Source organism: Hemicordylus capensis, chromosome 1 (genome assembly GCF_027244095.1).
Source record: "Hemicordylus capensis ecotype Gifberg chromosome 1, rHemCap1.1.pri, whole genome shotgun sequence".
Taxonomy (NCBI): domain Eukaryota; kingdom Metazoa; phylum Chordata; class Lepidosauria; order Squamata; family Cordylidae; genus Hemicordylus; species Hemicordylus capensis.
In genome coordinates, this window is record NC_069657.1 from 421,198,599 (window position 1) to 421,222,792 (window position 24,194).

Consider the following 24,194-nt stretch of genomic DNA (forward strand, 5'->3'; position numbering starts at 1 on the left):
CTCTTAAAGCCATCCAGGTTGTTGGCTGTCACTACATCCTGTGGCAGAGAGTTCCACAAGTGGATCACGCGTTGTGTGAAAAAGTACTTCCGTTTGTTGGTCCTAGACCTCATGGCAATCAATTTCATGGAGTGACCCCTGGTTCTAGTGTTGTGTGAGAAGGAAAAGAATTTCTCTCTCTCCAAATTTCTCTCTCCAAATTAATGGTTGGGTGATATAATTTGCAACATTCAGAGTCCACTGTAACAATTGCCATAAGGTAGGGGAGTAGCTGTAGGTCGGTGGTAGAGCACCTGTTCTGCATGCAGAAAATCTCAGGTTCAGTTCCTGGCATCTCTGAGTAGGTTTGGGAAACACCCCCATCTACAACCCCTGGAGAGCTGCTGCTAATCTGTGTAGACAATATTGAGCTAGATGGATCAAGAGTCTGATTTGGTATAAAGCAGTTTCATATGTTCCTGTCCATAAAACCGGTAGTATAGGCAGTTTTTGCAAGAATAGGAACAGAACTGGATTAATTCTACAAAAGCTTGAAGAATTAACCCGCTTTACGGAGAGCAGAAGGTTTCAAGTTCCTTCTCTGGCTTCTCCAAGATAGGGCTGGGAAAGATTCCTGCCTGCAACCTTGGAGAAGCCACTGCCAGTCTATGTAGACAATACTGAGCTAGATGGACCTATGGTCTGACTCACTATGTGGCAGCTTCGTATGTTCCTATGTAAGCTGTGAATACCATAACAATGTTTATGTACCACTTGTGTGTTTGGGAATATTTGCCTAGTGCGTAGAAAACTACAGTGATTTGCAGCATCCATGTTTGCAAATTCTCTCTGTGCAGTTTCTTTTTGGGGCAACATGTTAGAGATGCAGAAGGTGAAAAGACTTCTGCAGTCCTGTCCTGAAACACACTCATGTTATTTTAGCGTCCATGGACTAAGCGTTTCATTTCTCCCTTATTATTGTCAGATCCCAACTTTAGCTGTTGAATCAAGTCAATCACTTATGCAGCAAGATGCCCTTCCTGCATTTGCCCTCCATCACTCCTGAATTATTACACACAGCCCATTTACAAATGGTGTTATTCTGCTAAGGGTCGTAATTGCTTTCACAAATAACCATTCATTTGAGCAGAAGGCACGACATCCTTTTCTGTCTTATTAGGCAATAACAGGGTTTGTGTGAATCATCAAAATGATGTTGTGGCTCAGATATTACCTTTGCAAATGAGATATCTTGCCTGGGCACAACTTCACCATCACTTTGATTATTTATCTGTCTCGTCAGCTGTCACACGGCACAGACATGCTAGGCAGCAACATAAAAAAAGAAATTTGCACCCTAATTCTATCAAAAGAGGCAAATGTCAAACAATTAAGTATTGTAAGAGAGAGAGAGAGCACAGTATATATTTCATCTGCCATCATATTTGGCTATGAACCTGAAATACTCTTACAATATCCCAGAGTCCTAGTTGTTGTTTCAGGCCATGGAGCTTGCAGGAAACGTTATTTGACTGGGTTGCTTTCCCAACAATGTCACTAGCTGGTTTGTCCGCCTCTAATTTTTTTCATGGTGTCCATTCAACTCCAGACTTTTGGTTTTGAAATCTAAATTCCTAATCAGATTGTAACATAGGAATGGAGGAACTCTTACCCGCAGACCTTGGGGCCCCAGCCCATGGCCTCCAAGGTCCAGGGCGGGGGCTTCCAAAGGCCTGGGAGGAGCCTGCTGCCACCGCCACAAGCACCCCACCACCTCCACTGCAAACCTCCCCCGCCCCACTGTGAAGCTGAACTGCCTATCTTTCAAATTATTCTATCTGCCCTGTGTGTTGTGGTGGGGGCTGCTTGGCTCACCCCCACCCCCCAGTCGTGCACATGGCTGCTAGAATACTTTGCAAGATCGGCGGTTCAGCCCTGCAGTGGAGGTGGGTGGGGAGGGCTCGTGGCGATGGGGGGGGGCTCGTGGTGGGGAAGGGGCCTCGTGGAAGGGACGGTCCGGGTGCCCAAATTGCCTAGGTGCACCACTACATAGGAACATAGGAAACTGCCATATACTGAGTCAGACCATTGGTCCATCTAGCTCAGTATTGTCTACACAGACAACCTTCTCTAAGGTTGCAGGCAGGAGTTTCTCTCAGCCCTATCTTGGAGATGCCAGGGAGAGAATTTGGAACGTTCTGCAAGCATACAGGTGCCCTTCCCAGAGCAACCCTATCCCCTAAGGGGAATATTTTACAGTGCTCTCACATGTAATCTCCCATTTCAAATGTAAACCAGGGTGTGCCCTGCTTAGCAAGGGGGCAATTCATGCTTGCTACCCCAAGACCAGCTCTCCTCCCATATTGCCCAGAACCTGACCTCCCATTTAGCCTTATAGTTCATATATATGCAAGCTTTCCCATTAATAAAATAGAATTTTAGAGTTGGAAGAGACCTTGGAGGATTTCTAGTCCAACCCTTTGCTTATTATAGGAATCTACTTCAGTATGCCTGACAGCTAGCCATACAGCCTCTGTCTGGAAACTTTCAGTGAAGAACCCAGCACAGCACAGCACAACACAGCACAAAACAACACAGACTCTTCCATTTTTGAACAGCTCTTTCAGGAAGACTGTTAGTTCTTACAGACAGACTTAAATTCACTTCCATTGAAAAGGGTGGGTCTGCACTTAGAATTTGTTCATGCTTGTTAGGAACATAGGAAGCTGCCATATACTGAGTCAGACCATTGGTCTATCTAACTCAGTATTGTCTTCACAGACTGGCAGCGGCTTCTCCAAGGTTGCAGGCAGGAATATCTCTCAGCCCTATCTTGGAGATGCTGCCAAGGAGGGAACCTGGAACCTTCTGCTCTTCCGAGAGCGGCTCCATCCCCTGAGGGGAATATCTTAGAGTGTGTACACTTCTAGTTTCCCATTCATATGCAGCCGAGGTGGACCCTGCTTAACTAAGGGGACTGTTCTCCCCCTTCTCTCTCTCCCCCTAAGGGACCTTCTCTGTTGCTGCCCCTAGACTTTGGAATGCTCTCCCAGTGGCCATTCGTTCCTCGGACTCCATCACAGTTTTTAGAAAGCTTTTAAAGACTTGGCTTTTTACCCAGGCTTTTACATAATCGTCTTTTACTGCTGTTCTTGTGTGTTTTTATCTGTTGTCTTGTTTTTATGCTTGTTTTTAGCTTGATGTTTTTACTGCTTTTTGCTGTATGTTTTTAATTTTTGTAAACCGCCTTGGGGTTTTCTTTTAACGAAAGGCGGTATAAAAATGTAAAAATAAAAATAAAAGTCATGCTTGCAACCACAAGACCAGACTGTAGCATAGGGAGAGGTCAAGTAGTATGGCCTTCTCCATCAGAATTGTTCATGGTTGAAGAAAGGAGCAGAGAGCCAAGTTTTATGTGATTTTTGTTTTGTAAGCTACCTTGAATGCTTTTTGAGTCTAAGGCAGGGCAAAAATATTCAGGATAAATGAATGAAAACTGTTTCATCCATTGTAATGAGTGCATTTCCTTGGAGGCAGGCAGAGCTCAATGAATATGTGAGGAGAATCCTTGTGCCCACAAGAGATCACTGCGTTGGGAGTGACTGTCTTCTACAAAATTATTTTCAGTTATAGAAGTTTCATTGTATATTCTCTTTGAAGGTATTCACTTTTCAGAATCCTGAACCAGAATCCTGGTTTGCTTGTGGAATTTCCTCCTTCTCTCTCCTTATGATGCAAATATCCTTGGTTAATGATTACACTGAGAGCAGGATTCATTATCAGCTATTAATTATATGCTTAGTCACCTTAAGTGGCCCAGTGGGGAAATGCTTGACTAACAAGCAGAAGGTTGCCGGTTCGAATCCCCGCTGCTACTATATTGGGCAGCAGCGATATAGGAAGATGCTGAAAAGCATCAGCTCATACTGTGTGGGAGGAGGCAATAGTAAACCCCTCCAACCACAGGGTTCTGTGGGCGCCAGGAGTCAAAATTGACTTAACGGCACACTTTACTTTAATTATATGCTTAGTCAGCATTTATCAGTGCTGTTTACACTGATCAATACTAGCTATCAAAATATTCTTAGTGGCTAACATCCCCACTAATGGTGCAGAGCCAATGTGTACAAAGCACCTCTGCAACATTTAGTAATCCAGAGTCCCGCTGTGCAGACAGGGTGGTTTTTACCAATCTCTCCTTCCCCCAGAAATACTCTTTAACACCCCTAGAAATGTCCTTGAGGATTGGAGTGCTTCCCAGCACTTGGTCAGACAAGCTCTGAGATTGTATAATTCCCTAAGGCTCTGACTTTGCCCACAATTACCTTTGCTTAGCTCTGTTTGAGAAGCAATTAGTGCCCAGGACTTGAACAAAAATGTAGTAGATGAAGGTTTACGCTAACACAAAGTCATCCAGCCAGTGTTATAAATGAACTTGGAAATCCTGACGAAGAAGGAAAAAAACCAGTTTTATTCTGAGTGTTCTCCAAAGATGCTCATCTTTGCTGACCCAATTCTGAATCAAATAGAAAAATTTACTCATCCAGTATTGGAAGGAGCTCCTAAAGGACAATGTTTAAAGCTTCCCCTCAATTGAAGTGAATGAGGCAGCTCTTTTGGCTGTGGAGCTCCATGTAAGTATTGGAGGAGCTCCATGAACTCATTGAAGCCCTTGTCCCCATATCAAATTACTAGATCAGCAAGACAAACTTTTGTACAGTATGAATAGTATGTATTAGGGATCAGATACTATGTTTAAGTTATGACAACACATAGCTATGAATTGAAGCAAAATGGATGAACAATCCTGAAGCATATATATTTTTAAATTTGGAATATTAATGATTATAGTGGCTTATAGTTTTAAAAAAAAGCGGGGGGGGGAGATAAAATAATACCCAATTGTTAATATCCATTTACTTCACAGGTGGTTTCAGTTTCACCAGAGTCTAACACTTAAGCCTATTGAAAACTGTCACAGGCAAACTCTGTGCAGTTTGCCTGATGCCGACTGCATTCAGTTCTGCCTCCTGAAGGTTAGAAAAGGTAAAAAGGGTTAGACATTAGTGTGTTCCACTTCAGTGAACAATATGTAAAGAGAGCTGCAGGCAAGGAGTTTTCAACAAGCAGGAACTGTATAAAACATCATCTTAGTTCACATCTTGATGCCTGGTACAGTATATCTCCAGGCAAACTTCTTGAAGCAGATAGGAAACAATATCCTAAGGAACAACTAACTTCCTTAACAATAGATTGATATCTCAGTGCAAATAATTAAGGCTGAAATCCTAAACACATGTACCAAGGAGTAAGGCCTATTAACACCGTTGGATTTAAGAACATAAGTTCAGCCTTGCTGGATCAGACCCAAGGCCTATCTAATCCAGCATACTGCTTCACACAGTGGCCTACCAGATGACTCGGGAAGCCCACAGGCAAGAGCTGAGGGCATGCCCTCAGCTCTTGCTCCCCTGCAACTTGTATGGAGAAGCATAATGCCTCTGAGGCTGGAGGTAGCCTATACCCACCAGACTAGTAGCCATTGATAGACCTGTGCTCCATGAATTTGTCTAAGCCCCTTTTAAAGCCATCCAAGCTAGTGGCCATCACCATATCCCATGGCAAAGAATTCTGTAGATTAGAATAAATATGATTTAGGATAAACATGCATAGACTCTGAAAATCAACAGTACTACAGTATTTACATGACAGCACCATTAATTCCCAGTCCTCCCTCTCTAAAGAAATTACAGATTAGGAAGCTGTAGCACATTAAAACCGCCTTTGAAACATTGGTGATAGTGCTGGACTTCGTGTGCCCTTGTCAAAAGTTTGCTCACACAAAAACTTTGCATTGCTATGGCATTCAGAATTGCCATCGTATCAAGTGGTCTTTGGTCAGGATTCAGGAAGCTCCTCTGGAAGGGAAATCACCAGCCTCTGCGTTGGCATAATTAGAGTAGAGCTTTCTATTGATCAGGCAAATTTGCAGCAGGCTGAGCTCATTGAGACTGACTGTCAAGCTGAGAAAAGGTCACTGAAGGAATTGGAGAAGGGTTTTGTCAGCAGTTCGACACAGAGTTGTGTGCACACACATACACAAATTGGAAGGACTTGCCAGTAAGTTTTGATTACCTGTTACAGTCTCTTTCTCAAAGACAAGTTAGAACTGTTCTACACGTTATAGCCAGTATCCAGAGAACCATGCAACTCTCCAAAGCAGTTAATCCCCATAATGAAATTTCTTATGTGCTTGTTCTACACGCTCAAGGGATTGTTGGACTCATTTTCCTGAACAGCAAACCCCCTCCCTATCACACAACAAATGGCTTTTGAAACTGAAGGGTCTTGTGCAAGCAGCAAGTGATATGACATGGAAAGTTGCAATCTAAAGGGCCAAAATACACAAAGTACAAATAGTCCATTTTTAAGACTAATGGGCTTCCTTTTAAACTGAATAAGTAGCAACTGAATTAGTGCCTCCTAAAGATCTGGAAGCCACCTAATGGCACAGTGGGGAAATGCTTGACTAACAAGCAGAAGGTTGCTGGTTTGAATCCCTGCTGGTATGTTACCCAAACCTATACTGGGCAGTAGCGATATAGGAAGATGCTGAAAGGCATCATCCCATCCTGTGTGGGAGGAGGCAATGATAAACCCCTCCTGTATTCTACCAAAGGAAACCACAGGTCTCTGTGGGCGCCAGGAGTCGAAATTGACTTGATTGCACACTTTACTTTAAAGATCTGGACCATGGTGGGGTGGGGACTTAATCTTACCTCAGAATGGAGGTAATTACTTTAATTTTACCCCCTCCCCAGGCATGGTTCTGGTCCTGATTAGCATCTCCCTGCACACTGTTTACAAGCGGAGGTGGGGAGCACCAGTGAGAACATTTTTTCTTGTCAAGTTGAAGCCATGGGGTGGATTTTGGGTATGGATCAGGACATGGGGAAATTATAATTGAGTTGCCATGCTGGGACGGAGACACCATTGGGCGAACAGGTTCAAAGAACTTGGGCCACCACCAATCAGGGGCTGCGAGCGCGGCCCCAGACATGCCCCCCACGTCTGATGTCAGACACAGGGGCATTATTTCAGTCCCAAGTGGGGCCCCAGGGCCCTGTTTGGAGCCAAAATCGGCCCACGCTGCATTGGCAACATAGCCAGAATGACTCTCCCTGCCTTAAAGGCAGGGAGACCTGCTTCTGGTCTCGCTGCCAACGCAGGCCGATCGATCTCCCTCCCAAATGGGGCCGTGCGGCCCTGTTCAGGAGAGAGATCGGCCCGTGCTGCATTGGCAGCGTGGCTGGAACAGCTCTCCCTGCCTTTAAGGCAGGGAGAGTCACTCGGGCCCACGCTGCCCAACGCAGCGCGAGCTGATCTCATTTCCAAATGGGGCTGTGTGGCCCCATTTGGAAGGGAGACCATGTCCCCGCATCTGACATCAGATGCGGGGGCATGGCTAGCTGGGTGTCTGACGTCAGCTGCAGGGGGGAGGATCAGGGGGCCACGGCGGCAGCCGCACATGGGCCGCCACCAGCCTTGATCACAGGCCTTGGGGGGGGGGTTATCAGTGGGACCACTGCAGGGCCACTGTGGGGCCCAACCACTATGGGGCCCTGCCACCAGGCCCTGCCACTGCTGAGGCACACCATCGCAGTCAAAACATACCTCTGCTTACCCTGGGTCCTCGCATAAACTGCCTGCACCAGATAGAAACTTCATTATACCATGCCAGCCAGCCGTGGAAAGCCAGCTGGCTGATATGAGTGGATTGGCAGGCTCAGAGTGAGTGGAAGCCAGCAGGGGTTGGGTGAGGGTGAATGGCGGTGGTGTCCAGTGGAAAGTGATCGGTGAGTGCTGCCAACAGTTGGTGGGTGAGGGGCAAACAACAGAGGCTTTTGCAGTGGATGTGCCAGCAGGTCCCCCACTCCCCTGCCACTGCCAAATTCATCAACTATGATGCTGCAAAAACAGAAAACAAAAATGAGGGGAGCAGCTAGAGAGTTGCTGCCACTCAGTACAAACTATATTGAGCTGGATGGTTTGACTTTCATATAAGGCAGCTTCCCATCTACTCTGTTAACAACAAGTCTGTTATCCCTAATAATAGGCTTAATATTACAGGTACTTTGGCCCAAAGCTGCTGCCAGGATGTAAATTTGGAGAAAAGAATGGGAGCAACAGAACAGCTCAAACCTATTTACAACCCGAGCTGAAATTTAAATATATTTTGGTTCCGATGGTAAAAACCCCTCATTATTTCCAAACTGGGAAGGTTAAATTCCCCTGCCCAACCCCCTTCTGAAACTCAGCAGTATCAGTAATAGGCACAATTCAGCAGATCAAGCATTTCTAACATGCAGGTGGTAGAGGGAGTTTAAAGTGAGGTGGTGTGACAGTGAATGCACAGCAGCAGCTACAGGCAACGATAAACACAGCATCTCTATTATCTCGCAGTGTTACCTCGCTACTGCTGTCATATAATATTGAGACAGGAAGATGCATGATGCCAAACATCTCTTATGCCAACCGCATTCTCTCCAAAGCAGTTAACCTCTGCAGTGACGTTTCTTATGTGCTCGTGGCCTGTCAGATACATTTTCGGTTCGCGGCTGTCATCCTTGAGTCTAGAGTTCGTAGCTGCTGCTGGCTAGTGGTTTGCGCTTCTAGTCAGATTTCTCCTGTTGTTAAAAGGACGGTGGATCTTTCCTTTTGAGATTGGCTGGGGCACATCATGAGGCGGTTCTCATGAGCAGCCTGGATTGTGCTAGGCTGCTCGTGTGGAGCACCGGGATCCGTGCAGATCTCGGCACTCCCGCCCAGCCCAAGCCTGGCTCTTAGCTGAGGTTAAGGAAAACAAGCACTCTCTTAATCTGGCTGCTGGGATTGTGTGTCTCCTCGAGCTGCACACAGCACGAGGAAACACAGAGACAGGTGCCTAGAGCGCCCATATGACGGGGGATCCTGTCAAGGCACCGCATTCATGGTGCAGTGCATTGTAGGATATCTGGAGGCCGGGATGCATTGTCCTGGCCTCCGGAGCTCTGCACTGAGTGGCACGGCACGGATCACCTGGGAGCACGGTCCACACTCCCAGCAGCAGTTTTGTGCTCATCTGGCGGTGGGGGGGGAGCGAGTCTGAGCCTACTGTGGAACAAGCCACTGATCCGAGAGAGGGGCAAGCTCAGTGCTTCCAAGCCACTCTGTAGCCCACCTGCATTGCTTCCGATAGGAAGAGGGCGGGTACTCCAAGACTGTCATCACATGTCTGATGCTACTCCTAAGTTTCTCAATGGGAGTAGCACTGGAAATGTGACGATGCTCTCCTTAATGAGCCCCTGGTGGCACAGTGGTAAAACTGCTGCCCTGTAACCAGCAGGTTACAAGTTCGATCCTGACCAGGGGCTCAAGGTTGACTCAGCCTTCCATCCTTCCGAGGTCGGTAAAATGAGTACCCAGAATGTTGGGGGCAATATGCTAAATCATTGTAAACTGCTTAGAGAGCTTCGGCTATAGAGCGGTATATAAATATAAGTGCTATTGCTATTGCTAGTAGCCAGGGAGCAGCCCGGCCATCAGAAGCTCCATAGAGACTCCATAGGGAGCAGCACTGGCCTGTGCAGACTGTTGAGGCAGCTCTTTCCCCACCTGCCCAGAAGAAAAAGAAAGAACCGTGTGCCCTGAGAGGAAGGTAAGGAGGCATCCCGGCCAGGGGGGCTCATAACATCTGCTCCCATGGAGACTATCACTGGCCTGTGAGGACTGTTGGGGCAGGGCCCCCCCCCATTTTCTGAGTGGGTGTAGCCCAGATTGTAGTTATTTTTATTTCCTCCAGAACAGGAATACTGAAAAACCCACGTGCTCTGAGAGGGAGGCAAGGAAGGAGGCACCTAAGCCAGGGCGCTCTGGTCCTTGGCTCCTGACAAGATCATCAGTGTCCTGAGACAACACTATTTTTAAAATCTTCTGTAGCTTGTTCATTTATTTTTATTATTATAAACTGCTTTGTGTGTTTTGGTCAAGCCAGAGAGGCAGTATGAAAATGCAACCAATAAATAAGCAAGCAGTGTGGACAGGCTTGCAGAGTGGCTTGGAGGCAGCAAGCACACCTGCTGCCCCTCTCTGAGACTGGCATCTCACTGTGCAGTAGGGGAGTCAAAGTTTAAAAAAAAAAAATTGGAGGAGTACCCAAATATTTGATCCCACACAAGAAATCTGAAGTGGCATATGCCAAGAAGACTGTACCACAAACTATTCCTGCATGTTTCACCAGGCTTTAAGCACGCAGAGATCGGAAATAATCTCACCACATAAAACTGATTGTGGAGCAGCAGTTTCAGGTAAAGGAAAGCACTGATGAGTGCACGGTCCGTGAACGCACCTCGGGGGGGGGGGCAGCGGGGGGGTGGCTTCTTTAAGTGTAAATGGAGCCGGTGCTCCGTGCTGCTCAGCAGCCTCCGCGGCAGGGAATCGCCTCCGCCACTCACCTGGCTCCCACGGAGGTGAGCCCCGGCCAGTGACCAGGTGAGTGCAGAGGCGATTCCCCGCCGCGGGGCTGCTGGGCAGCACAGAGCACCGGCTCCGTTTACATTTAAAGAAGCCACCCGCCGCCTGCCCCCCGGAGGCGCATTCACAGGCCGCGCCTCGGTGAGTGTACATTTCAGCTCCCTTTTCCTGTCTGTCCATACAGCCCTTTAAATCCCCCTTCCTTTATAAAAAACTGTCATGAACCACATTCTGACACAAGGGTCATGCCACCACAATCCAGCGATTGCCCCTGTGTTGGTCTAAGAAGGGATTCTAATGGTCACCAGGACACAACCACAGTTTTGCAGCAAAACTGAATGAGGACAGGCTCTTCAGTATGATCAGGTTGTCTAGCAACTACATGCCTATAGGAAAAAGCCTAAAGCTGGTTTAAGATTAGGTTTAGAGTTATAGTGTAATACTTTCATCTGCAGCAGATATAATCTTGCTTCACTTATTGTTTCTGTGATTTAATGAAAGACAAAACCTGTTTTCCCCAGGGCAAAATGTTAGCTATTCGGGTAAGGTATATGTGGGAAGAACAGGAATTATCTGAAGCCTCAGTCACTCTGGTAAAAACGGTATCTGTTCACAGTTCCTCTCTCAATTTTAGTATGATCACTAGTTGGGAATTTCTGTATTAAAATAAATGTGAAATGTGCAGAAAATAATCAGTAAACTCTTGTAGTTATTTTTAGTATCTCTGTTTCTTGTACTCCTTTATAGCAAGGATTTCCTACTCTCCACAATGATAGAGCTTTATGTGATATAAATACAACATACGTTGCTAACACAAAAGGCATATATGGCTCATGCTATAAAATGGTCCCATGTACAAAGATCAGGTGTTACTACTAATGCTGAGCTAGAGCAGGGCTGCTCAACTTCAGCCAGGGGCGTAACAAGACTGGAGTGGGCCCAGAGACAAAATTTTAAAATGGGCCCCTCGCTGATACACACACACACACACACTTCACAGTATATAGTCATGTGACTTGCCTCTGGCGGCCCCCTCCAGGCGTGGGGGCCCCCAGGCAGCTGCCTCCCCTTGCCTAATAGTAGTTACGCCCCTGACTTCAGCCATCCTGCAGATGTTGGCCTACAATTCCCATAACCTCTGGCTATTGGCCACTGTAGCTGGAGATTATGGGAGTTGTAGTTCAAAAACAGCTCAGGGGGCTTAAATTGAGCAGGCCTGAGCTAGAGTATCATCTAGTAGAAAATTTGGGGTGAACTTGGAGATGTGTGGGGTGTAGAATACTTCCAACTCCTTCCCTGCCCCATATGCAGAGATATATGCAGAGACGACATCCATCTTAATGCAGAGACGACATCCAACTTCACCATCATTAGCCGTGCCATTTTGTTCTTCCTACTGTGCTGCAGCTCAGTGCCAGGAGATAGAGATGGAGAGTTGCCTAGGTAACAGAGCAACTCCTGATCTTTGGGGCACTACAAAGATGCCTCCCCATGAAGTCTTGACTAAAAGTATCAAAGCCTGCACTGGTTTTAGATCAGTTTTGGCTCAGCTTTGGTTACAGTATTACAGGCATCTATCATTGGAAGTTTAATAGTGGAATTCTAAACATGTAAGCTTGGAAGTGAGTCCCATTTAGTCCAGATCAACCATGTGATTTTAGCCTAGACATGTTGGAATCCACTTGTGGAAGTGGCATTCACACGGTCCATTCCTGCATCCATGTGCAGGAATGGCAGAGGTGGGGATGACACATTAGATGGGCAGAGCATGATCACATCCTCCTCCAGGTGACTGTTGGCCCTCATGGTTACCAATTGTGGCTCACAAATATTACCATTGGGGTGGTTGTGATTGCAGTAGACTCAGAATCCACACTGATTTATGGCATTGCCCTATATTCACTGAAATCACATCCAATCAAAATACACTGAGATGGCCATGCTAATCATAGGTTATACTTATTTACATATGAATAAAAGAGTCCCTTTTCAGACTAATTCATTTTAATGCAGCACCAGCATCTGAAAGTTGCAGACTCTGCTGCAAGAGTGGAACAGCTGGCACCAAGCAGTACAAGGCAGTTATCATGTCAAAGAAATTTGAATGTTAATGTGAAAAAGCTGATGCTGTAACTGAGATACCTGTAAACTTAAAATGAAGAAAAGAAAGGGATTATTTCCTGTACTTCAAAACACTCTTCATGGGGCTAGCAATTAGGAGAACACTAATATTTGACTTTTGAAGTGCAAATAATTCAGACTGCTTGATCAGCAAATCCAGATTTGCTGAGGTGTCCTAAGAAAATGTCGATAAAAGCCAAATTACTGTTACAGTATTGAGTCCTGTTTTAAGCTGTCTGTCTGGGGCCCTTCCCTTTCATCCCCGAAAGAAATATGAAGAAATACGATAGGTACTGATTCTACAAGTACAGGGAGTGCTTTACTGGAAAATGAGGTGCATTGATGCTTCCAAACTGGACATTTATTGTAGAATTGGAACTCATCATTAACTCAGTTTTTATAGATGATCTGGATGACAGCATGAGTGGAACATCCTTCTCCAATGGTTTCCCCCATTTTTCTTTCTATTGCTTTTTAGAGCTCAGAAAACTTGACTTGTTTAAAACAGCTGCACAATCTTCCAGGTGAAAATCAACCAAAATGAGCTTTCCCAGACAGCAGGTTTTGCCAACGGGTTTACTGATAGACTTTACTGCGAGTTTGAAGTTGCCCCCCCCCCCCAACAATGCAAAAAGTCAATTTTTGAACCTCGGATATAAATCAGGCTAAACTCTAACATGGAATAGAAAAACCTGAATTCTGTGTGAAGTGCTCCCCGATAGCTCGCAGGGACTTCCGGGTAAATTTGGCCTCCATTCTGGAGGAGATGCGGACTAAAAGCCAGGTGTGAAAAACTTCCATGCAGCTGTGCTGTAGCTTTTTGTGGAAGTGTTTCTGGAGGTTTGACAGGATCACATTATTTGTATGATCAGTATATTAGAGATGTGCACAAATAGATTTTTTTGATTTGATTCAGGGGCGTAACTACAATAGGGCAAGGGGAGACAGTTGTCTGGGGGCCCACTGCCTTGGGGGGCCCCCCAGAGGCAAGTCACATGACTGACTCCGCACACACCCAGGCTTCCTTCAGTTGTATTCATCCTTCGAAAATGATGTGAGAGTTAACACATGGCGCTACCAGTACAGCATGTCTTTCTCTAGTACCATTAAATGACTTGCATCATCCACAATTTACAAAACCTTTTAAAAAAATTTAGGATATATATAGATATAGATATAGATATATATAGATATGAATGTACTATGCTTTTTGTTACCACTATTCAGCCTCATTTAAGATTTCTTTACTTCATGAGCTGAGCTTCAGTGGGGGGTGGGGTGGCATTTTAAAATCTTGTCTCTTGGCCCACTCCAACCTTGCTACGCCCCTGATTTGATTTGTACCCGAATTGAATTACCCCCGATTTGTTTTTAGTCTGAAACTGGCCAGCTAGCACAGGGGCGATTTGTTTTGTCCACAAATCTCCCCAAACAGGTAGATTAGGATACAAATTGTTTTGAACCCAAATTGATTCGCACAGACAGCAGGCGCAGGCAGTGATTCTCTCAGCAGCAGGAAGGGGTGGGGGAAAAAATATTTTCTCTCTTCCTCAATCAGGAAAGCAGGAACAAAAAGAAGAGAATCCGCTCCAAGCAGCAGGCAGGCAAAGCAAAGCTCCTATGGCTCTCTCTTGCTCTCTCACCTCTCCCACAAGGCAGAAAGGCAGAATGGTGGCTGGCTGCCTCCTTAAGTACATTTGAAAATCCCTCCCTCAAACTCCCCCACCCTTGTCCCTTCTTTGACCCTTCCCCTAGCCAATGCGGGGTCAGTCACCCCGGCAACACAAGATTTGAATGGAAACAAGCCAGTTTGGAACCAGGGGAGAATTGCCAGCCAATCATTGCACACTGCAAGTCCCCAGTCTGAAGCATGGGAGGGCAGGATTTTTTTTAAAAAAAATCCCTGACACAAAATGGAGACAGCAATTGAGATTGCCACAAAATGGAAGTCCAAATCTATAAATTTTTCAGGTCCAAAATCTGGGCAATTTGTTTTGGACCCGAATCTGGCCAGCTAGCACAGGGGTGATTTGTTTTCTCCACAAATCACCCCAAACAGGTAGATTTGGGTACAAATCGTTTGGATAACTTCATGGAGGAGAGGTCTATCATCGGTTACTAGTTGGAGGGCTATAGGATGGAGGGCTATAGGATGCCTCTGAGTACCAGTTGCAGGGAAGTAACAGCAGGAGAGAGGGCATGCCCTCAACTCCTGCCTGTGGCTTCCGGCAGCATCTAGTGGGCCACTGTGTGAAACAGGATGCTGGACTAGATGGGCCTTGGGCCTGATCCAGCAGGGCTGTTCTTATGTTCTTGGTTGTATTGATGTGGCTCTGCACATTGCTGTTGCCTCAGAGAATAATAGCATTAGTACATGACCAGGGTGAACATGTAACGTGGGCATCTATAAACACCTATGTACACCCATCGGTGAGAAACTCAGCATTACAACTGATACAGGAAAAACACATGTTGTAACAGCAAAAATATAATAAGGTCATTCACATGACCTAATGTTGTGGGGCAGGGGAGGGTGGGGGAAAGGCAGGATCTCACCTACCTTTCCCCCAGACAATCTTTTCTTCTTTTTGGCCATGCTGCTCGCACGAGCCGCACTGCTGGGAATGGCGGCGCCATCTAGAGACCAGGGAAACAAATCCCAGCTTCCAGAAATCCCACAATGCACCACATGAGGAATGTGGTACATTGGGGGATTTCCCCACTGTCGGGCGCTCTAGCCGCCCAGCTCTGTGGCTGCTCAGGCTTCAGGCTACCCGAGCAGCCACACGACCAGGGACTGGGGTGGAAGCGCCTGGTCAGTAAAAGCCTGAGTAAAAAAACACAGGCTACCTGGCGTGGCAGCACCGGGATCCGGGCTGATCCCGGCACTCCACACGAGCAACCCTACCTGAGTAGGGCTGTGCAAGCCCAAGTGGGGCTGCTCATGCAAACAGCTTCACTGTATGGCCATCACACACAACACACTTGTGTACCTGTGTCTGGAAAACCTGGCTCAATCAGGTATGCAGTATGTATGCAAGTGTTTAAAAGTTTTTGTATGATGTCACAACATTACATGTCTGCTATGGGGAGAACCTGTGATTCTCCCAGCAATTGCAATGTGTGGTGCTTCCCTTAGTATAGGAACATAGGAAACTGCCCTTATACTGAACCAGACCATTGGTCCATCTAGCTCAGTATTGTCTACACTGACCATCAGTGGCTCTTCAGCGTTTCAGACAGGAGCCTCTCCCAGCCCTACGTGGATATGCCAGCAATTAAATCCGAGGCCTTGTGCATGCAAAACAGATGCTCTACCACTAACCTATGGCCCCATCTCCATAATGTTACTACTCATGGATAAACAGCTTCCACTACAGTTCTGTAGCTTGAGGTGGAAAATCCTGCCTTTTCTCGAATTGCTGCTTCACCTCCCATCATATATCAAGATTTGTGCTTGAGGGACTTGATTACTAAGACTACAACCTAAAGCAGGATTTGACCCCAAATGCATTAAAAAGCCAAGGGTTAGGGGGTGGACAGCTTCTCCTGAAAGGCACTGACTGAGCAGTTTGGAATATGTTATTCTATGCAGTGATAATCTCCACTTAGGAACACTATTTATTAATAAGGTACTAGTAGATGAGGTCTGCTGTTGACTGTGCAAAGTTATAAGAAACTTAAAAGAAAGTTCAAGCAATTACATATATGTAATAGGGTGGTTTTTTTAATTAATGTGCTTGCAAAAGGAAAGCAAAAGAACAGTTTGAACTTTGTAGGATTTCAACTCCAAACATTATTCGTTTTATTGAATAATTACCGTATATGGTAAATCTGAATAATAGTAAATTTGAATCTAAGAAGGATCTTCTCATGGGCATGATGTCATTTTGGAATTGTTGATGTGATTAGTGAGTGTCAAAAACCTGTTGAGAACAGTGTCCTCTAAAAAAGGACGTTGTAGAACCGGAAAAGGTGTAGTAGAGGGTAACCAAGATGATCAGGGGCCTAGAGCACCTTTCTTATGAGGCAAAGCTACAACATCTGGGGCTTTTTACTGTGGAAAAGAGGTAACTAAGGGGAGACATGATAGAGGGCTATAAAATCATGCATGGTGTGGAGAAAGTGGAGAGAGAGAAATTCTTCTTCCTCTACATAATACTAGAACCAGGGGTCATCCCATGAAATTGATTGCCAGGAAATTTAGGACCAGCAAATGGAGGTACTTTTTCACACAACACATAATCAGCTTATGGAATTCTCTGCCACAAGATGTGGTGACAGCCAACAACCTGGATGGCTTTAAGAGGGGATTGGATAACTTCATGGAGGAGAGGTCTATCAACGGCTGCTAGTCAGAGGGCTATAGCAATAGCAATAGCAATAGCACTTACATTTATATACCGCTCTATAGCTGGAAGCTCTCCTCAAAGGCAGGATGCCTCTTAGTACCAGTTGCAGGGGAGTAACAGCAGGAGAGAGGGCATGCCCTCAACTCCTGCCTGTAGGCTTCCAGAGGCATCTGGTGGGCCACTGTGTGAAACAGGATGCTGGACTAGATGGGCCTTGGGCCTGATCCAGCAGGGCTATGTTCTTAATGATATTTAAATTATTATATTCATAACTGCATCTAAAAATATTGTGAGGGGGGATTTAAGCCCTCCCCTCAGCACATTCTGGTGTAAAATGTAGTGCATTCAACTAATATAAATGGCTGGAGTGTTCATGCAAAATTTGTTATCTGTAGGTAATCAGGAAGTATAATATTCAGAATTTCTTAAATAAATAAAAAAAGCTTTCAGCAAGCATATTCCAGTGTAAAAAGATTGTGTATGCAAAATCGGGTATCTGTAGGTTATTCAAAAGTTTGACTTTATTTCACTCACACACATACACACTTCCAAATATACAACAGATGAATGTGTTTCCATCTCAGATATATAGGCTGATATTGGAAACTGCCCAAACTATATACACACAGAAGAGTAGTGGCTAGAAAAATAGCAGAGAAAGCAATAACGTTCCTGGATTTAGAAAGATCTAAAGACTATTAGAAGTTAACAGATTGGAAAATTAATGGAAAGAAACAGAAACTGAGCTTGTCCCAAAGCCTTTCTCCCCCTTCTCCCCATTAAGCCTTAGCTGGAATTGTTATAAAGCTTTCAGAGGAGTGCTGCAGTTTAAAGGGGAAGAAGTTGCTGGAGAACAGACATTGCCTGCCTTGATCGTATCTGCATAACTATCAGCAATATTGTATCTTCGGGCTAAAGTACAAGAGATGCGAGAAATCTGTGACTGGATCTTCTGGTGTCTTTATTTTAAAGCTTAAAAGCAGCAGCAGAGGAGAGGAATTTGCTTAGGGCTGCCATGCTGAGTGTCACATGTGAGAAGTAGTAGATTTTCCGCCCTCAGTTGCTCCTGAGGGCAGGGCTAGAACCAGTAGGTTGAAATTACAAGCAAATAGATTTATGCTAGACGTTAGGAAGAATTCCCTAACTGTAGGGGTGGTTAGACAGTGGAATGAATGAATGAATGAATGAATGAATGAATTTATTCATTTATTTATTTATTTACATTTTATATCCCGCTCTTCCTCCAAGGAGCCCAGAGCGGTGTACTACATACTTAAGTTTCTCCTCACAACAACCCTGTGAAGTAGGTTAGGCTGAGAGAGAAGTGACTGGCCCAGAGTCACTCTGCAAGTATCATGGCTGAATGGGGATTTGAACTCGGGTCTCCCCGGTTCTAGTCAAGCACTCTAACCACTCTAACCCTTGTAAAGTAGTAGGCTCTCTTTCACTGGAGAATTTCAAATATAGACTGGGCAGCCGTCTGTCAGAGAAGCTGTAGCAGATTTCCTGCACTGAGTAAGAACTTGAACTAGAAAACCTCCAAGGCCCCTTCCAGCTCTAAAATCCTATGAGTCTGTGAAAATCTAGTCTGCTTCTATGAACTTATGAAGCTGCCTTGTAAATCAGATCATTGCTCCCTCTTGCCCATTATTATACTGGCACGATTGCACCAATCTTGTTAAGCTGGAGAGTGTTTTCAATGTCCCACCATTATAAGCCCTGAACACTCTGTTGCTTATAAAATCAAAACCATTTGTCCAATCTGCCTAGCCATCAGCACACATTCACTAGGTAACAAGAGACACCTCTCCTGCAAATTTGGTGAAGATCTGTTGGGAAATGGCTTAGATAGAGCAGGGTTGTTTTTTAAAAAAAAAAATCTTTTGAACAGGGGCTTAAAGGGTTGGCGACATTTTTTTCAGACTCAGGAAGTGCTATTTACATGATTTGGTAGTAGGGATGTGCAAAAAACTTCTGAGGTGTGAATTCTCATTCTATCATAGCAAATGAGATTTTTTTCAATTAAACAACTCTCATGACCCCACTTTCACTTTTTCACACTTACTATGAATATGAGGAAGTAATCAATTTAGCACACTTCACCTTATGAAGACAAACCTCAGAATTCACCAAAATTCACCCCTCTGCCCAATCACTCTGAATTGGGGACGGGTGGTAGCCTCCACCCATTAGGCACTATCTACCAGCCCATCCCACTCCTTTGGGGCAGATCCACTTTCTGCCCCCAATCTGCCCCAAAGACACCAAAGCTTCAAATATTCCCAAAAAATCAGGCCTCTGCCCAATCCCCCTGAAATTGGGGTGGTAGCCTCCACCCATTAGGCACTACCACCCCACCCCACTCTTTTGGGGCAGATCCACTTTCTGCCCCCAAACTGCCCCAAAGTCACTAAAACTTCAAAAATTCTCAAAAAATCAGCCCTTTGTCCAATCCCCCTGAAATTGGGGTGGTAGCCTCCACCCATTAGGCACTACCACCCCACCCCACTATTCTGCCCCAGTCCCCACTTTCTGCCCCAATCTGCCCCAATCTGCCCCAATCTGCCCCAAAGACATGAAAACTTCAGAAATTCACTAAAAATCAGCCCTTTGCCAAATCCCCCTGAAATTGGGGTGGTAGCCTGCACCCATTAGGCACTACCACGCCACCCCACTCTTTTTGCCCAGATCCCATGCTATGCCCCCGAACTGCCCCAAAGTCACTAAAATTTCAAAAATTCCCCCAAAATCAGCCCTTTGCCCAATTCCCCTGAAATTGGGGTGGTAGACTCCACCCATTGGGCACTACCACCCCACCCCACAATTTTGCCCCTGGGCCCCTTTTTTACCCCCCGAATCGATTCAGATTCGGATTTGGATTAAATCGAATCCGAACCGAATCAAGGGTGATTTGGGTGGCCCATATTCGGGCACAAAACAGAACAGGGGTGATTTGGTTCGGGTCCCGAACCAAATCACCGAATTCCCGAATTGCATACCCCTATTTTGTAGTCCACTTGCATAGTTTCAGCCTTTAGACTTCATGCCAGAAAAGTTGCCTTTTGTATATCCCTCTGGGAACCGATTTTTTTGTTATTTTATGATTGATCCTCAAAGTTGGTTTTTAAGAGGCAGAAAAATGTGTTTTTAGTGCTAACAGAGTCTGTGCAGTAGCACGTTTGAGTTTACAGTACCCATAGCACTGCCCACAATAAACATGGCGGCTGGCTCATGTCTCTGCCCTTCCAGCTGCCCCAACCCTGCCCCTCTGGCCCAATGGCCACTCAGTTCCCTCAGGGCTGCAGCACTGCACTGCAGCGCTGGACCAATGTATCAGTGTTCTCCTTGTCCCCACCACTCTTGGTGCTCAGATGGCACACCATGTGTGGACAGCGACCAGCTTCCCTGCCAGTGCTCCTGCCTGCTGCTTTTGCTTGCTACTCCCTTCTGGCACATGCCCCTCACCCATTCTGGTGCTCACCTCGCCCCAGCCATGACAAGCTGGCGTTCCCTGCAGGCTGCCCCAGCCTCCTCCCCCAGGACTCAGATGGCCTCTGCAAATGTTCAGACACAGAGGCCATCTGAGCCCTGGGGGCAGGGCAGCTGGCAGGGAATGCTGGCTTGCCGGGGCCAGAAGCCGAGGCGAGAAGTGCGCCAGAATGGGTGAAGGTGTGTATCTGCCTCTGTGTGTGTGCCTGTGCCTGTGTGTGCCTGTGTCTCTGTGTGTGAATGGTTGCAGAGTGTCTGTGTTTGAATGGCTACGTCACTCTTTTACTGATAACACCATCCTGAAGGAGATTGAATCAAGCAGGAGAACTTGGGGGTTTATGGGAAATTTCTGGGAAGAGAATCTGTAGTTTTGGACACCGCCATGCGGCTCCATTTTTGAAAGGCTTCAGCCAGTGTTAGGCTCCCAGTCTGGCCGGGAATGTGTCTCCCTGCTTTTGCAAGCAGAGAAAGGCACTCCTGGCCATGCTGCGAGTGCGGCATCAGCCAAAATTTACTTGCAAATGGTGCATGCAGCCCCGTTTGCTAATGTGGCCACACCCCCTGCATCTGACATCAGCAGCAAGCTGGACAGGGGCCACTGGCGTCCTTGCTCCACCAGTGGTTCCACTCCTATATCTCGGGTAGATTTCAGATGGTGGTGTTTGCTGACAGTTGCTCTTCAAAGTGGGAGCTACTGTATGGAGTCCCCCGGGCTCCATTCTGTCACTAATGCTTTTTAACATCTACATGAAACTGCTGGCTGAGGTCATCAGGGGATTTGGTGCTGGGTGATATCAATATGCTGATGACACCCAAATCTATTTCTCCTCATCTATATCAATAAATGGTTTTAGCCCCTTAAATGCCTGCCTACAGGCAGTAATGGGCTGGATGAGGGATAATAAACTGAAGCTGAATCCAAGCAAGACGCTCATTGTTGGGGGCCATAATCTGCAAGATGGGAAAGAACTTCCTGTTCTGGATGAGGTTACACTCCCCCAGAAAGAACAGGTTCATAGTTGGGGATTGCTCTTAGACCCAGGTCTCACCCGGGTGTCTGAGGTTGAGCCTGTGGCCAGGAATGCTTTTTACCACCTGTGATTGATTCAAGAACTCTGCCCATTCCTTGAGGAGAATGACCTGAAAACAATGGTACACCAGCTGGTAACTTCCAGGTTGGACAACTACAATCAATGTGCTCTAGGTAGGGCTGCATTTGTACAGTTTGGAAACTGCAATTAGTTCAAAATGTGGCAGCCAGATTGGTCTCTGGGGTATCCTGGTGTTACATTATTCCTGTTCTTAAACAGTGTCTCTGGCTGCCAATGTGTTTCTGGGCAAAGTACAATATGTTGGTTATTACCTTTAAAACCCTTAATAGCTTAGGTCCAGGTTACCTGAGAGAGCGCCTTTCTCTACAAGATCCCCTCTGCTAATTAAGATAATCAAGAGGGGTCTGTCTTTGGGTTCCACGACTTCATCTGGTGGCCACCTGGTATTGGGCCTTCTCAGTTGTTGCCCCTGGGATGTGGAATGCACTCAAGGTAGATATAAGAAGATTATCTTCCTTGAAGGCCTTCCAGAAAAAGACTTATCTTTTTAGCCTGGCTTTTAATGATATCTAATTTTAATTTAATCTGGTTTAAATGTGTTTTTTAAAAATTTTTAATTGTTTTATTATGTACAAGCTGAACCCACACAGAGCATCTGTGTGCTAGTGCACTTGGCCTTCCCCACCCCAGAGGCTTGGTGGGGCAATGGAAGGCCCCCTCACTCGGCCTTTCTCCCCCACTCAGCATCTCTTTCCCAAGACTTTGCTTGGTCTTTCCCTGCTCCCCACTCACCGCTTGGCCTTTCCTCGCCCCCCCACTGACCACTCGGCCACTCCCCCCCCCACTGTTCAGCTTTCCTCCCCGCCCCCGCTCGCCACTCAGCCTTTGTTCTGCCCCCCCTACTCGCCGTTGCTTCCCCCCTGCTTGGCTCCCTGTCCCACCTCCTCACCTGCCTTAAGCCGCCCCATGGTGGTGGAGAGGATGGGCAATGATGGGGCGCTGGTGGAAGGGGCGGTATATAAATTGAATGAATGAATGAATGCCATAAGATCTCTGGGGCAACCCTGTTTCTCACAGTACTACTTGCACAAATAAAATACTAGCTGAGGGGCAGAATTGCCTGTGACAATATTTGTCTTTTGAGTGCTATGAAAATGAGAGACTTGGAAAGGCTTATTTCAGGGAAGACATCCTGACAGCCTGCAGCATCTTAGGCACACCAGTGCAGTTATTGCACTAAAAAAGAGATACTGGGATCCAGAGTATTAAGTATGGCATTCTGCATGCTCATGTATTTTTTTCATTGGCTCCATTCCCACCCAAGTAATTCAGACTGCATAACACTTACCTTATATACGTTAATGCTTCTCAAAGAATTGTCACAGATTGTATCTTTTCCATTTCATAATCTTTGCCTCTCTGCTGTACACATTTTTTAATCCCACCTCTATATTATATACCCACCAACTGAAGATTATACTTCATGTACCTGATATAGTAGACTATAGCCCAAGAATGCTTATGTATGTTATAATAAACTTGTTAGTCTTCAACAAAACTCCTTAGGCAGCATCCAGACTTGCTGATCATGAGTAAGCACCACGGAGATTAATGTGAAAAGTTAACTAACTTAAATCCTATTAATTTGAGAGGCTGATATCCAGTGCAACATTACATCTCCGTAACGCTGCACTGTGTGGCTGCTGCACCCTTCAAAGGTCGTGCAAGGGTTAGTGCATAAAACAAGAAGTTGCCCCCAAGAGGCACTACTGCAGATTTCCCCCTTGAGGACAAAGGGGAAATCTGCAGAAGTGCTGCTGGTCAGCCAGTGGGACATAGTCAAAACTATTATCAATGAAACTATAATCCATATTCCTATAATCAATAAATCTATCAACTATAAATAAAACTACAATCAATCAATCAATCAATCTTGCTTATGGATCTCTTCCAGCAATAGCATCCTCTGATTTACAGAATGGTATAAAAACAAAAGAGGGGGGGGGGAGCAAATATAAACAAGAGGAAAGAAAAACCTACATCTTCATTAACATCTCTAGACCAATACCAAAAGCTACCCTATTTCAAAATGTGCAGGTTATTTCTTGAGAATCCCTTTAACAGATGTCATCAAAATGCTGCATTCGTACGGTGCAATGCATTAGCAATCTCCCACAGTAAGCTGAAGGGAAACAGGCTGGCATTGCCCGTAAGGACTCCCATTTTGTCAAGGCCAAAGGGTAGTGCTGGAAACCGGATTGCAGTCTTGTCACATCCAAAATAATCTAACTGGCCAGTGAATTGTGGCATTAAGTGGGCAAGAGCGTAGACCTTCAATTTTCTCACCCTGCTGCCCATTAAATTTATAAAACGCTTGCGAGAGGAGTTTTTGAAAACAGTGCTAATAGGAGAGCCTTCTTTATTGACATTATAAGCAACAATTTCAGAGCACATCAAGGAAGGGCAGTATAATTTTGCCTCCCTCACAAGTTGCTTACTTTTGGTAATTGCTTGCACTAGCCTTTGTCCTTGAACAGTTCTTGAATGTAAAACCTGGGCTCTTGCGGCAAGTGCATTTTACAAAAGAATGTGTAAAGACTCTGGATCTATGCTGGCCATCCTAATGATTTGTTTGTCTGGCTTTTTTTGTGTGTGAATTGTAAGCTTACTGTCTAGTGCATGGACAAAG

At 45.7% G+C, this 24,194-nt stretch overlaps 1 protein-coding gene and 1 long non-coding RNA gene across 10 annotated transcripts in view; one reads left to right on the top strand and one right to left on the bottom strand.

The window, feature by feature from the left end:
- KCNH1 (potassium voltage-gated channel subfamily H member 1) overlaps positions 1 to 24,194 on the top strand; it is a 429,320-nt gene that overhangs the window by 324,029 nt on the left and 81,097 nt on the right. Inside the window, exon 11 of one of the 9 annotated variants that reach the window (XM_053310419.1) lies at positions 9,821 to 10,358. The exons of the other annotated variants lie outside the window; for them this stretch is intronic. Within the exon in view, the coding sequence (XP_053166394.1) occupies positions 9,821 to 9,928 (108 nt within the window). The 3' untranslated portion in view covers positions 9,929 to 10,358. Of the gene's footprint in view, positions 1 to 9,820; positions 10,359 to 24,194 lie in introns of those variants that run through there. 9 annotated transcript variants of the gene reach the window in all.
- On the bottom strand, positions 1,276 to 7,816 carry LOC128351198 (uncharacterized). The gene is made up of 3 exons (XR_008319637.1): positions 7,654 to 7,816; positions 4,305 to 4,423; positions 1,276 to 1,303 (listed from the first exon to the last, which is right to left on the bottom strand). It is a non-coding gene; the product is annotated as an uncharacterized LOC128351198 (long non-coding RNA).